The sequence below is a fragment of the Phoxinus phoxinus genome, assembly GCF_949152265.1.
Source record: "Phoxinus phoxinus genome assembly, chromosome: 14".
NCBI lineage: Eukaryota > Metazoa > Chordata > Actinopteri > Cypriniformes > Leuciscidae > Phoxinus > Phoxinus phoxinus.
Genome location: NC_136889.1, coordinates 6,242,547 through 6,257,518, shown reverse-complemented (window position 1 = coordinate 6,257,518; position 14,972 = coordinate 6,242,547). Strand labels below are relative to the sequence as shown.

Here is a 14,972-nt window from a genome sequence, read left to right as displayed (position 1 = left end):
AATCTTTGATCTGTGCATTAGCTTCATGATATTATGAGGCTCATCTCTTTCATAGTATTAGAAATCTAATGCATTTCAGGTGTCATTCATATAATTTCTTCATCTCACAGTTTTCATAATAAAGTAAGTGCTTGCTTCTTCAACTGAAAAACGTGGAGGACTTTTAAATGCACTTGTCAGTCGAGTACTGGATAGAAATAAGACAAATTAAATATATATATATATATATATATATATATATATATATATATATATATATATATATATATATATACTGTAGATATATTGCACAGTTCTTTTTGAATTTGTTGTCCCTTGTTTTGTTTTGTTTGTATCTTGATTGTCAGGAAGAGGTGTGGCGAGAAGCTCTCAGTGGAGTGGAAATGAATGGTTAATTAGATGATTCACAGGATATTCATTCTGAATATTTTCAGAAGGAAATGCTTCACTAATTTACATAATGTGAGGAAATTGGCTTTTAAATGGCTTTTAGCCTTGACCTAAAAAGTTTGACATACTCTTCACACCGATACAATGTTAGGTTAGAAATCATATAGGCTAAGTTATTTCATGAGGCCTTGAAAAAGATAATATAGCCATTCCCAGCTCAATAGAGTGTTTTTGTGTCACTTTTAATAATAAGCACTCCCATGTGTTCTGAGAGAAAATAATTTATTATCTTTTTTTTTTCAGATTGAATAGTAACTGTGAAAACACTGATAGTGTTTCAATTACGTGAGGTCATACCACCTTTGCTTCTGCTCCAGGTTTTTTCCCATTCAAATCAGTGCCTGTGTTTTTACAGTCCTTTCTCATAAACCCATGTGTGTACACAACACCTGGACTCCAGTAACTCCTGTGTAAAATCAACTACAAACAGATTTCATTGTTCAACTTTATCTAATCTAAATAAAAAATATCTTACCACATAAAATGTACCATTTATACGCCAAAAATAGTTTTTTGCATGCAAATGATATGCACTGTAAACCCATTGGGTAGGATTATGGGTGTGGAGAATGTGTGCGTATTACACGCCATAAAGTGCGTATATGCACGCGGAAACTGTGTATCATATATGTTTTTTTTGCGTATGAATGGCACGAGAAATAACATTTGTGCTATAGATACGCACTTTTATGAGGTCGTGTTGAACAAACAAGTTCATATTACTCTGATCCTTTTTTTGCTAACTAGGTGGAACTCAAGTTTTCAGGAATGGTAATGTGTCTGTCCATGATGAGTGCAAGAAGACACTAAACATATCTGAAGAAACATCCATGAAATACAGCAGCATTTTAGTCTAATCAGAGTTTACTAGTGGGCTTCTCTGCACCATGCCATACAAATATGAAACATAAGAGACTGAAAAAACTGTATATTGTCCGATAATTACCTACAAGCAGTCCCAACATGAAACCCAAGCATAAAGTAATTGGAGTTCTCTATGTGAGGCCCTGAATAATATTTTAGCTAATTTACTTCAACAGGTCAATTAGACCGACCCATTGGGTCAGTCTTTCATACACCCGTGCTCTCCAGCTGAGACTACAGAACTGCTGATGGTGGGACATTTTTGATGCCACTCAGTAGGGGCAAGTAGTCAGCATCTAAATCCCCCTCGGTTTTCAATTAACAACGCTCAGACGTGGCCGCTTGTAAAGAGAGATCAAAAAGCCCTCGCTAGCCCCTGGCAGCCAGGAATGCAAGTAATGCTAAGGTCCTTCATTCTGCAGAGTATAATGTATTCAAAATAAAAACAGGTCAGTGATAGTGTTGGCGGGAATCAAACCCCACATATTTCTGGTCCTTATCACTCGGGAGGCTGCAAATATCTGATGAGGGATTATTTCAGGAGTAAAAGGCAGGTACCGTACAACTATATAGGAATATCGACTCATCATTTTGCAGACAGCCTTTGTCAGTCTTCTTTGGAAGCCACATAAGACAAAATACTGCTAAGTCCATCATTATACTTCAATAAAAATGTAATTATGTCATAAAAAGTCTAAACTATGAGATACTAAGTGAGTATGAGATAAAATGTCGAAATTACAATATGCTGTTATTTGTAAGATAAAAAGTCAAAATAATGACATACTAAGTGGAAATTGAGAAAAAAGTCATAACATGAAAAGTTGAGTTTTAATTTATGTAATAATTAGGATGTTTTATCTCATAATTTTGACTTATGTTATAGTTATAATTGTAACTTGAATCTCTTATCTTATAACTCAGTATCTCATCATTTATTAGTTTGACTTTTTATGTCATTGTTTAAACTATTTTGACTTAGTATGTAAGAACTTTGACTTTTATGTCATAATTTTATCTTTTATCTCTCAAATATGTGAGTATGACCTAATTTCAACTTTTTAATCTCAAAATTATGACAGTCACTCTAAAAAATGCTGGGTTGTTCCAACCCAATTTTGGGTCAAATATGGACAAACCCAGCCATTGGGTTAAATTTTTTAATTACATTTTTAACCCAGCATTTGTGTTTGTCCATATTTTATTGAAACAACCCAGCATTTTTTAGAGTGTATGTTATAATTTGGGCTTTTTGTGTCATAATTATTATTTACCAAAGCATGATTTATTTTCCTTGTGTGGCTGAACTGGGCCTCCATAATCTTTAGAGGTTGCTTTGTGCATATTTTCTCATTCACTGATTTCTCTCTCTCTCTATTAAAGCAGCACTGTTAGTCACATGCCACCTGCAGTAGTGTTTTTCTTATAGGTCAGCGGAGAATGTTTTTCTCTGTGTACAACTGGCAAGTTCCTCACATTTTTGAGCTGATAAAATACTCTGTTCACATTCAAGGATCCTGGAATCATCTGCTCCAGTGTTTTTTACAGCTGTATGTAGATTTACTAGGTTAAAAACACTGATACGTTCCAGATGGATATTACAGGGCAGTGATGTTTTTAAGGCAAGTCTAATAAATATTTAATTTGAAGAATTTCTGCGAGACATAACTACTCAAAACATATTGTGTCAATTATCTGTCCTGAAAGGCAGAGGAAAAGTCTGCTTCAATAACCAAACGTTGCTGCTATTCATTTGAGATGAAGAATGTGAGAATCATTAAAGGCCCTCGATAGAAACATTCACAGGGATGAAATGTGAAGAATTCACAAGCTTCGACGAGAACATGTTTACTCCATCTGGCCTCACCCACTCATGTTTACCACATTTCAACACTGCTATGTTTGTGAGTTCTGCTTTACTAACACGAAATTACAGCCTACACTCAGTTTAACTGACATTATCAGTATCATCAGTCAGTATGATGATATACAGCTACACACTCTTGACAGTGATGGGACGTCTGATTCATTTCTCTGAACCGGTTCATCAGTTCTTTTACATTATTACGTCTGACATGACGTGCAAGTAAAGCCATATGCAGGCACCCTATTTTATCATAATTATAAGGGTGTTCATTGCCATAAATATTACGTTCACTGATTTACTGCTCATGACTGATAAATGGTCTTGGATAAATACATTTTGTCTACTTTCATGAGTAAAGCCTTATAGCATACTGAATGTGGTAGGTGAACTCTGTTTAGGAATCTTCATTAAAGCAAAAATAGTTAAAAAAAACCCCACAGCTTTTGTTGAATTGAAGTGCAGCGTTTTTTTTATGAGTTTCGGCTACTTGACAGTATGTTAGGGGGATGCTGTGGGATAAGTATAGTGGGACGGTCTTGTCTGCAGACACATCCATTGTGATTATGGGTGGAGAGGTCAGAGGCAGGCCAGGGCAGGTCTTCTATTTTTACAGCCAGGAGAATGTCAGAACCCTGTTAGCACATGGGTGGCCAGACTGAACGACCCCGAGAGCACATGAGCTAATAATCGGTTCGAGAATATGGAATGTTTTAACATAGCATTGAAATTCTGGCCTTACAAGCCATAAGACAGGAACCTATATATTATATTTAATAAATAAAAAAATTAAGACTTGCATCAGTATTACTAATTCTAATTTTTTATATTAAACATTTTAAAAAAATTCACCCTTTGTGTGAATAATGTGGTTGAATGGAAACTGAAGATCTGCATCATTTACTCACCTTCATGTCGTTACAAACAAATGGAGATATTTTAAATGATATTTCTGTCCCTCCATTGACAGTCTGCTTAACTTCAAACGTCAAAAAATGTACAAAGGGATCGTAAAACTAATCCAATTGAGAGGTTATTCCAATTTTTCTGAAGAGACACAATCGCTTCGTAATCACAATCGGCGAACAGATTGAATTTAGGCTTTTATTCACATCAGATATGTAAACAGAAGCTCAAACAGGTTCGCTTGACGTGAGAGAACCAATGAGGTTTCTGTTCATCATATCAAGTCTTATGGGTTTGTAATGACATGAGGGTGAGTAAATGATGACAGAATTTAAATTGTTGGGTGAACTAACCCTTTAAGTTCATCTTAACTTTAGAATTACAATATTGTCTTTGAAGTTTATGTACTGACAATAATTTATGGTAAAAATATACATTAATATAATTTCTATTGAAACTTGTATGTCATATATTTAAAATGATGAACTTTTGTATAATGAAGTTGCGATTTAGTTCAAATGTAACACTAAAATTATAATCGAGTATGCACAAGTGCTTTAGTATGTTAGTCAACACATCAATATGAGAAACTTTAATTTAACATTAGAGCATTTTTTTTAAAGTGTACTGAAGTGTGTTAAGAAACATACGGTACTCTTAAGTACACTTAGGTTGCCTTTTATTTCATTATCTGCAAGTATAGCTTTTTAAAAATATACTTTTAGGATTTGAAGTACACTACAAGTGCAATTCAGGACAATCAAGTGCACTTCTTTTTCACAAGGGGCAAAACATTAAAAAGAAACACCCCTAGCGTAATTGAGGTGACTTTCCTATAAGGGCAAACCGCACATTCACGATTCCCAGATTGTAAATAAAGTTGTAATCCATTGACTTTTCTGCCTGAATTGCTCCTTGCTGAAGGAGGTGACAGAGGCCAGATGTCAGGTTTGATGAGGTGTGAAATACAGCCCTACACCTTTTCTCCCTTCTTCCTAATCTAAAGCCAGCAGACCTTTAGTGCCTCACACTTCTCTGTCTCTCTCATCACAATGCCAGAACATTTTCCCTGAGCTCCACCAAGGCAATGGTTTTGACCCTAAGGAGTCTTTCCAGAAGCACATTATCAATGTGAGCTGAACGGCCCAGTCTTTCATTATCTAACAGCATTAGGATAAGGCAAGAATGTGCGGGAGCAGTAACATCAGTCAAGCCTTCAGGCAAACTCACCCAACTCTTCTCCCCCACAACCCCATTTTGTTGAGAGAGACTAAGATTTGATTTTCTACTTACAGTTTATGACCACAACCAAGGTACAAGTAATGCAGAATTGACAAACAACAGTGAAGAGTTATTTTTCTGAGACCCTCTCAATCTGAATGTCACTAATGGTGACATCTCTCGTCTCGTCCCTTCAGGACAGCTTCATATCCGTGTTACCTGACTGAGTCATGTGTGTCTGTGATTTCACACACTTGCTGATCCTACGCATGAAGAATTCGACTCAGTGCAGCTGTGCCTGGTTGCAGTTATGAGTCACGTATAATATAACTCAAGTAGAGGAGAAGAGCCCCTCTCAAGAATCTGTCACCACTGAAACATTCACATCTGATATCACTCTGTTTCTTATGTGAGTTTTGCAAACACCTGTGTGACACTCTCCTCTCACTGTCTTCCTCTATGGTAACACTGATCATCTAAACTGTCATATATTGAGAATCACAGCTGCTTATTAAACTAATTTAGTCTGTATGAGACAATCCCATTGATATCTGTTCTGCAAGGTTCAAATTACAGCCAAAAAGGATTTATAGATAAATATTTGATTATAACTTTTTTAAGTTTTTAACACAAAACTCTTTATTCTCTAGTTCTTTTGAAATACAAACGTACTGATGCTTTATACGCCCAGAAACCAATAAATAGATGACAGACTAAAAAATAAAATTTGCTGATTTAAATTTACAATGAACTTGGATGTTTAAGTCATTTCAACTTAAATTACATTAAACTGAGTTCAATCTTGTATAAAAAAGTGTAAAATTGCTTAACTTATTTTTATGAGTTAAAGCAATACATAAGTTGTCATAACTTACTGATCATATAATTGTTTTTTACAGTGAATAGAAACATGTATTCAATTCATTTCTTGATTTCAATTTTCATATATCTGATATTTTAGGTTTTGCTATATGTTCATAAACTGTTTCAACATGATGTGTAGAAAGGCATCTGAAACAACAACCCTAACAACCACAATTAATTGCATAATATAAAGTCTAGACAAAATGCTTCTTTGATTTACACTAAAACAAAACAAATGGCTTATAAATTGTTTCTCATTAAGCTGATGTTTGATTTGAATTTCTTGCTAATTAAACACAAATCTGCCCCTTGTTTTGCCAGATGTTTTTCTAGTTAACACCAAAGCAACACTTACAACTGCAGTTAAAAATAACACTGTATATATAATAAAGTCTGTGGCTAAAGCTTGTGGGCTTTCTATATGACTTAATTGAAGTGACATCAGCCCAACTACCTGTGGAACTCATCTGATGTTATTTAAATGAATGTTTCTTTGAAGATAACACTAACACCTATAGAGTTCAAATTACAGGTTTATAAATATCCTCCAACACCTCAGCCAGACAAATTACTACCTGTGCTGCAAATCCAGGTGTTGCGTGGAGCCGACTGGGTGAAGCAATGCATTCAAAGGTCGCATATTGAGTCACACGACTTACCTTTTCTCCAAGGGGCAAGGATAGCAAAAGACTTCTGCCAGCTGAACACCATGCTTGGTTTCCTCTTCTTAAGACTCATTGTTGATGTGCAAAACTTCAGTAGCTTTCGGTGTCAAGAGGAAATAACCCTCCTCAGTGGCTTATTCAAGCACACCTCATACCTTAATGCTGGCTGATCTTCCTTCTCCTCAACTGAGTGCTCAGATTGTTCAAATGTTCCAGAAATCTGTGATGCTCGGGGTATATCCAGTTTTGAACATACTGCCGGAAAGGTTTCATACACGAGTGTATGTGAGAGAAGGAGGCTGTTTGTGAAGGAGTGTGTGCTGTCCTCTCACTGAGGAGAATGAGCAGACCATCAGCAGCTGGAGGAGGAGGGGGGACGGACTGCCAGATGGAGGGAGGGGAAAGACTCCGGAGAAACCTTTGTGTGCGTGTGGAGAGAGAGAGAGAGAGAGAGAGAGAGAGAGAGAGAGAGGGAGAGATAGTGGGAGAAGTTGGAAAATGTGCAATCATATACCAATGAATAAGATTTCTTCTCAGAAGACATTGCTCGAGGAATCCACCTCATTAAAGCTAGCATACTGTTATTGTACAAACTTGGGTGTGAGGTCAATCTACATCCACTAAACTTTGCACAGACCTTCAAACTGTTCTGAATTTTTTCTACATGTATTTTGCCTTATTTTCTTGTGTCCGCCCCCCCACACATTCATGACTGTTTCTTAACACGCTGAAGTACACTTTTTAAAAATACACTTTAAAGTGCTTTTTAAATGATTATTTCAATAATCGTTTGTCAAGTTTTATAGAAGTATTTTAATTAGTTGGTTAGCATACTGAAGTAGGCTACATGTAAAGTACTTGAAAAATGTTATAACTTTAGTGTGTTATTCAATATAATATAATTATATAATTTAAAGTAGCTATATACAGTGTTAAAAGTACTAAATTGCAACATCATTACAAATGTGTAATTACAAATATTTTTTAAATATATGACTTATTTCTATTGAGTTTCAATAGAAATGGTCATACACACACTTCTTTAACCACTTTTCAAAAACAAGGGATTAATGAAATGATATATACAGGCTAAAGATGTACAAAGTCCTACTTAAGTGGGTCAAAAAAACTCTAAAATTTGGCTAACTGCATTTAATATAAATTTAAGCTATAATACATTTTAAGTGTCCGAAAACATTATATTCAGTTCAAACTTAAGCTTATTCTCTTAAATATAAGTTCCCTTTTTCAATATGCTTCAAACTTCAGGGCTTTTTAAACCTATTTAAACTTGTAGACAAGATTTTGTCAAGCCAACATTTTACTAAAAGAAAATACACAAGAAACATGAAACTGAAAAAATTTCTTCTGAGTAATATACAAACAGATCCGGGCACATTAAAGACTTCGAGATGTAAAGAAAATGTACTATATTTATAGTATTTTACTATATATAAATTTACTCTTGATTATTTACTATAATCAAGAAATTGCTCTCAGCATAAACATCAACCATGGTTATTAAAACCTATCTTTTTCTAAGTTGTTCATATAGCTAAATTGCTTATATTTCATTATTCAATACTGAATTGTAAAGATATGTCCAACTTTTCTTAGAAAAGGATGGAATTCAGATGCACCCACACACTACAGTTTTCAGGGTCACAATGAAAGGCTTTCTCAGCCGCTCCTCAGTTCAGACGTGGGAGGGAAAGTTAGAAAAGTAATGCAGCATTAAATGAAGCGTCCCATTGTTCTGTGAAAATAATTTGTCATTTGTAATGTTTATCACAGCCTTAATAGCAGATAAGGTTGTTGTTTTTGACACTGCTGCTGACATCCGAAGCCGTTCTTGTTCTCAGTTGTTTTGGTAAAGAACAGGTGAGGACATTGGTTGGGTGACAGGCACAGTCGAGTGGTTAGGGATCGCCCTGGGCTAGAAGATGAAGCTAAGAATGGGTAATTACCTCAGACAGGCCTGGACAATGCTGAGGTCTCCAAATGCAGTCTCTTTGTAAAACCAAATGAAGAGCATGAAAGCCTCAGGTTCCCTGGATTTGTAATGCCTGTTGAATATGATTATATACTTGCCACTATTGCTTGCATGAAACTTTTGTTATGCAGTCAACCATTATACAAAATTTGGCTTTTTACTGTAAAGAAAGATGATGTTTTTTAGTTCCCGACCCCACGCAAAGTTTCCAAAACAACTGTGACAACAAAACCACAACTCTAAACAGACATCATTATTTGAAATTTTATGTACAAATAAACAGCTTCTGAATTAATATGAGGTCTTAAAAAATTGCTTTTGTAATAAGTAGACAAATTACCTGTCTACAAGAACAATTTTTTACAGGATTTTCTCAACTACTATCTACAAGTGTTATTTTCGTTAAATTGACTGTAAATAAATATATTACATTAAAAATAACATACAATCAGTAATAACACACAATCCATTACTGATTCCAAATTACATGACAAAAATTGTGGTGACGTACCATTACATTACACAATTTAGGTAGTTTAATCTAATGTAATCTTTTTGATTACTTTTAGATCACTTTTGACCTCGTATCTCTCAATGAATTGAATAGGATAATATTGTACCACATTGAGATAAATATACAAAGATAAAAATATATATATTCTCCCTAATTATTATTTTTTATGTTTTAGTTTTTCCTTTCAAAAAAACATATTGCTTATATATATTCAGAAAGTCTTCTAGTTTTGTGAAATTGCATACACAGACCAGATACTTTGATAAATTGAGAGGCTACAAAGCACTTGACCACTGGATTTACAGAAATAATTTATCAACATTGCAACATTGCATATCCAATCAACTCTTGACACAATAATTATTATTTTAATTTTCACTCAGTACATAATTCAATCATGTATTGCTGTCTTTGGAAGCATTTTTATTTCAGACACATTTTTTTATTTTTAAAAAAATATATGTTTAGGATTTACTTTTAACTTTTCAGTAAACTCACAGTTCCTTCATGAACCCCACTGGAAAACCCTGATGTAATGTAATGTTTAATGCACTTCATGTTGTTGATAACAAACAATCAATAAATTATGAATGGTTTTACTGCCATTGTGTGTGAATAAAATGTAACCATGTAATCGATCAAAAAGTAACCCTGATTACTTAAAGTACTTGTAATCAGTACTTTTTTCAGTAATTGTAATACTTAAATGTAATCAGATTACATAATCCAGATGTAATCAGTTACGACACACAGTTCCATGATGGGAACACATCTCTGAGACGTCTCCCTGCGGACTGTGCACAAATACATCTGGTTGTCTTTTGGAGCCACACATAGATAGGATGTATAATAATAAGGAAAAGTTGGACAAATGCATGTTTACTTGGGAACCTACAATGTGATTTTTTACAATGTCTTGTTGGTCTTGGATTCTGCAGACATCTATCTCTCCAGATTCGAAGCTCTGTATTTCGTATTTGTTATATAAGTCTGACTTTGAAAGCGTTGTAGTGGAACATTTCATGCTGCTTTGGAGCTTCATGGGTGTGCGGCGTAGCTTCGTAAAGACTCACAAGGGGGTACGGAAGCATTCCTGTCATGAGAAACAGCTCTGAGAGAGAGGAATGTTTTAACAGTGATCTTATATTACATCATCTATTTGAAGATTAAATATGCAGAGGAGTAGTATTTCCCCAATGGAAACTAGTGTGAACAGGTGGGTCATTTCAAAGCCAGAAGGTCACAGTGATTAGACAACGCTAAGTTGTTATGATTTCACAATTAACAATATTTATTTTCGCTCAGAATTATATACAGGTGGTCAGCTGTCTGAATCATTCTTGTGTTTTGATATAATCTGAACCGAAACCGAAGGTGAGCAAAGTCTGACATGAATAACGCGTTCTTTATTTCTGCTTATTTTCATACCTTTGTTTTCTCCAGAGGTGGAAATATGAAAGTTCATAGGAAGTTTGAGAGGTTATTCATTCTGATTTGCGGAAGTGACGTATATTGAATATTTTCTTTAGATATTGGTTTTGCTTCACTGCATGTCACTAACAATGATTCACTGATTCAAAAACTGTGAGTCTATAATTAAAAATCAAAATGTGATGCATGATGCAGGTGTGAGTATTATTTCAGAGGAGAATCGTGGTTAATAATCAGAGAGAGTAAATGGAAAATAGGTCAGAGGTGAAGGGAGATACAGAGAGATCAGAATCACCTTTCTTGTTTCAACCTGCGCAGTCACCCCTTAGACCCCTTAAAATCAAAATGTATAAAACGTAACATGGTAAAAGGGATGCTGCTCAATACAGTTTCAGCTACAATGCAAAATATACACCAAATTTCCATGAAGATTTTTGTTACGGAACAATTTTCGACATGTTTTTAAGATGCTTTGTTAATTTTCTTAATATTTTGAATTAAAGTTTAAGGGAAAATGTAATATTTAATATTCATATAAGGGAACATTCATATCACATTTTTAAGTACAAATGATGCAAGGTCTCTCAATTAATATGAGGTCTTAGCTTTTATAATAATAAGACAATAATTATTTAATAGAGTGCAACAGTGCCTGTCCCCGTATTTTTGGAATTTTAGAACTACTTTTTAGTGTTTACAGGATTTTCTCAAATAATACTACATTGTTTTGACCAAATTACATTGTAATTTTGCCCTTGTTTATCTCACAACGCGTGTTGGCAGACTCTAGGTAGGATTGTAGTTCATGTCATCTTAAATCTCCCTCCAAATCTCACATCGGCCTGTGGGAACAACAAAGCAGTTTTATGACTGTATAAGAGCGTCATTCTCCTGCGATTCTAACATCTCAGGGAGCAAAATGTTTATAAATGACTTGAGAGCTGTATATCTTGGCATGTTTATTAAATATCACAGTCCAAGCTGATTCCTGGTAAGCAGAACCATATGGGCCTCCAATCTTTTGAATTAATACTTTTTTTGCTGATAGTAAGGGCATATCTGGTTCAGATGTCCTAATTTTTATCCTGTTTGACACAATTCCATTTTTCTAAACTTATATCAGATGCTTTTCATGGTCCAGTTTCAGGTGTCCCCTGTTTTGATGAAAACCAGAGGTATGTTCCACAACAACATTCACGCAGCCTTTAGTCACCAAGCCCCAGAGCACCTTCACCCTGTTTGATATTCTGTCGCATGATTTTAAATCAAAGTTTCTTTGATGAGGTCAGACAGCTGCGATGAAGCCGGACAGACCCCCCGTCACACCCCAAACACCATTTTCCCTAAACTCCCCAAACATTTTCCCTAATCTCATTTCCTCAAATCGAGGACCGTGCAACAAAGACATCAAATGAAAAGCGGGCATCAGTTGAAAGTTGATTTGTCCTTCTTATGGTGACATGTCCTTCAGCACACTGCCAGAAAGGATGTATTTTTCTTCTTTGGGGATTTGTTTAGCAGATTTGGGGTTTTCCTTTTTATTATTTTGTGGAAAGGCATCCTTTTACATGTGTTTATCAACCGCTCAGATCTTCTAATTTCTGTGTAAGTGCTTGACATTAAAGAGAAGAGGATGTTGCCTATACCAAGAATAACCAAATTAGTGGTAATTTACTTCCAGAAAACTTGCCACTTTGGGTGATCGGAAATATAGTTGTTTTGATGTTTTTCTCCTAAGAAAAAACATGAGAGCTATCAGTATTTCTGCCTTCTCAAATCTGGCATGATTACATTTGGCTTTTCCTCCATTTCAGAGGTGTTGACTTTACTTCAGGCCAGTGTTTACATGAATATAGCAGGAATTGGGTCAGATGGGGTGGGGGCTTCACACACTCTGTTAGATATCTGTGACCTTACTTATTAAATTATTCTCTATGTTATCTTAACACTGAGCACTTTTAAGAAACGTGTCTGCTGACGGCGTTTGAATGGATTAAAAAAAGTTTGGATTTTCCTAAACTTCAGGATCATGACTTCATGGTCGTGAAATTCTACATTCCAGGGAGCATCAAAACCAGAAAAACAATCTCTCCCCAAACGAAGAAGTCTCTCTTGAAGCTGAGAAAATGCTGAAAATATGTGGTATAAATAACTGTGGCTTGCTTTGTTCTGTCAGACTTTGGCTGTTTTCATTGTGCTAAAGTGATAGTTCACCCAAAAATTAAAATAAAATGTACCATCACCATCACGTCATTCCAAACCTGAATGACTTTCTTTCTTTGGAGGAACACAAAAGAAGGTTTTCGGCAGAATGTCCAAGCTGCTCTTTTCCACACAATAAAATCAAACTGTGTAATGTGTCTCTCGACCTTTTGTTTAAACATTTTAAGTGAAATATTCTTTTTTTTCTGATATTAACTCTTTCCCCGACATTAACAGAAATTTCCGTCATTTATGACACAGCGCTTCTCTGCCTTTGACGGAAATTTCTAGCAGTCCAAAGCCGCTTTTCCACCGCTGGTCCAAATGGTTATAAGAAAGTTATAAGTCCACTTATATTTTCTCTTGAGCTTGGTTCGCACGGCACAAAAAAACGTTCTCGACGGTTCTCAATATTCCAACGCATTCTCATCCTAGGGCGTCATATACTGACACTTTTGACATTTCGTCTACATCCAACGCACATGGCACCCTTTAGCGTCAATATGACACGCACAGAGCTTTGTTCGGTTATGGTTGGGTTTGGGTCTGGGGTAGGGTTAGGGTTAGACCGGAGGCGACTTCTGGCCCATATCTATCTGCGTCTCATATTGACGCTAAAGGGTGCCATGTGCGTTGGATGTAGACGATATGTCAAAAGCGTCAGTATATGACGCCTTGGGATGAGATCGGGCTGGACATTCTGTTAGAATGCATATAGTGTTTTACGCTATACGGTAAGGCATTTTCTAAAATAGTACAGAATCTCCTGATCAAAACACAGGTGAAAAAGTCGAAACAAGTGATAGAAGCATTGCTTACATGTAAAATAACGCAATCATCAAACATTAAACAGCATATAATCAAAACTGCCTAACATTACAGAATGGGCTTTCCTCCTCCGAGGAGGCAGTGCCTCTTCAAAAAACTGGATGAAAAAAAAAAATCTCAATAAAAAGTAAGTAAACAACTCAGCCATCGCTTTGTCACGTCAAAATCAAACTTGAAATGGCCTGAAAACATGACAACTGTGGGGTTTTATAGTAAGCAATCAGCTTGATAAAAATAAAAGTACATCTTCGTGTCTGTGACCAGTGTTTATTGAGCTTGATGACTGATGAAATAAGTTGACTATTAAAAAGGAACAGCTGAACATCAGTTCACATTGCTTAAATTGTTACTGCCTAGTTATTATTTTGGAATAAATGTAAAATGTTTAAAGACGCTAACTTTTTAATACATAGGTTTAATTAAAACATTAGTTAATGTAAAACATTCAACATAAAAATACAAAAAAGATTTGTGGTTTCTCTTTTTTTTTGTTCATTTAATGTTTGTTTATATTTAAAGTGCAATTCTGAATACTTTATGAATGAATGTAAATTACATTTAAAACATATGTAATTTAAAATGCATTCTCAATTTAATTCAGAATAGCGCAGAATGTTATTAATTTAGTCAACATTCAAAAGAGAATTGAACCAGATCTCAATATAAAATGCCACAAAACTTTGTTTGTCAGGACTTATTTAGTCCTAGTGGCAACAGCACAGAAGAGTAAGGTAAGAGCTTTCCCCATCTCCCAGTCATAAAACAAAGACAGGAGAAAATAAAAAATATCTGTGAAAATCTCCCTGCTGATATGCACATTTAAAAAGATGATATCACTGGCTACACCTGCGTGCTGTTTTCCTCAAGCATCAACACGTGTGTTCGTCACATCGTCATTTGATCTCTTAGACAGTGAATAAACCTATATTTATCTCCAATGAGAGGACAATAAAAGCCGGCCTTTAAACAGGATGATTTATGATGAGAAGCCTACAGGAAACCTTGAAGTGTTGGTGACAAAGACTCAGACAAGTTCCCTCATGTGAACTCCCTGAGTGTTGCCACTAAATCAAGGACAATGGCGGCGCTACGCTCTAGTAGAAAAATAAAGGCAGGGAACAAAGTGAGCTGACATTGGGCTGACACCTCTTTAAACAGCAAGAAATGCAG

General features: G+C 35.4%; 1 protein-coding gene across 1 annotated transcript in view; it reads right to left on the bottom strand.

Moving 5' to 3' along the window:
• LOC307011007 (uncharacterized protein) overlaps positions 1-7,191 on the bottom strand; it is a 29,652-nt gene extending 22,461 nt beyond the window's left edge. The window contains exon 1 of the mRNA XM_079636237.1: positions 6,829-7,191. Coding sequence (XP_079492363.1) covers positions 6,829-6,907 — 79 coding nt within the window. The 5' untranslated portion in view covers positions 6,908-7,191. The remainder of the gene's footprint in view (positions 1-6,828) is intronic.
• Between the last annotated feature and the right edge of the window lie 7,781 nt (positions 7,192-14,972).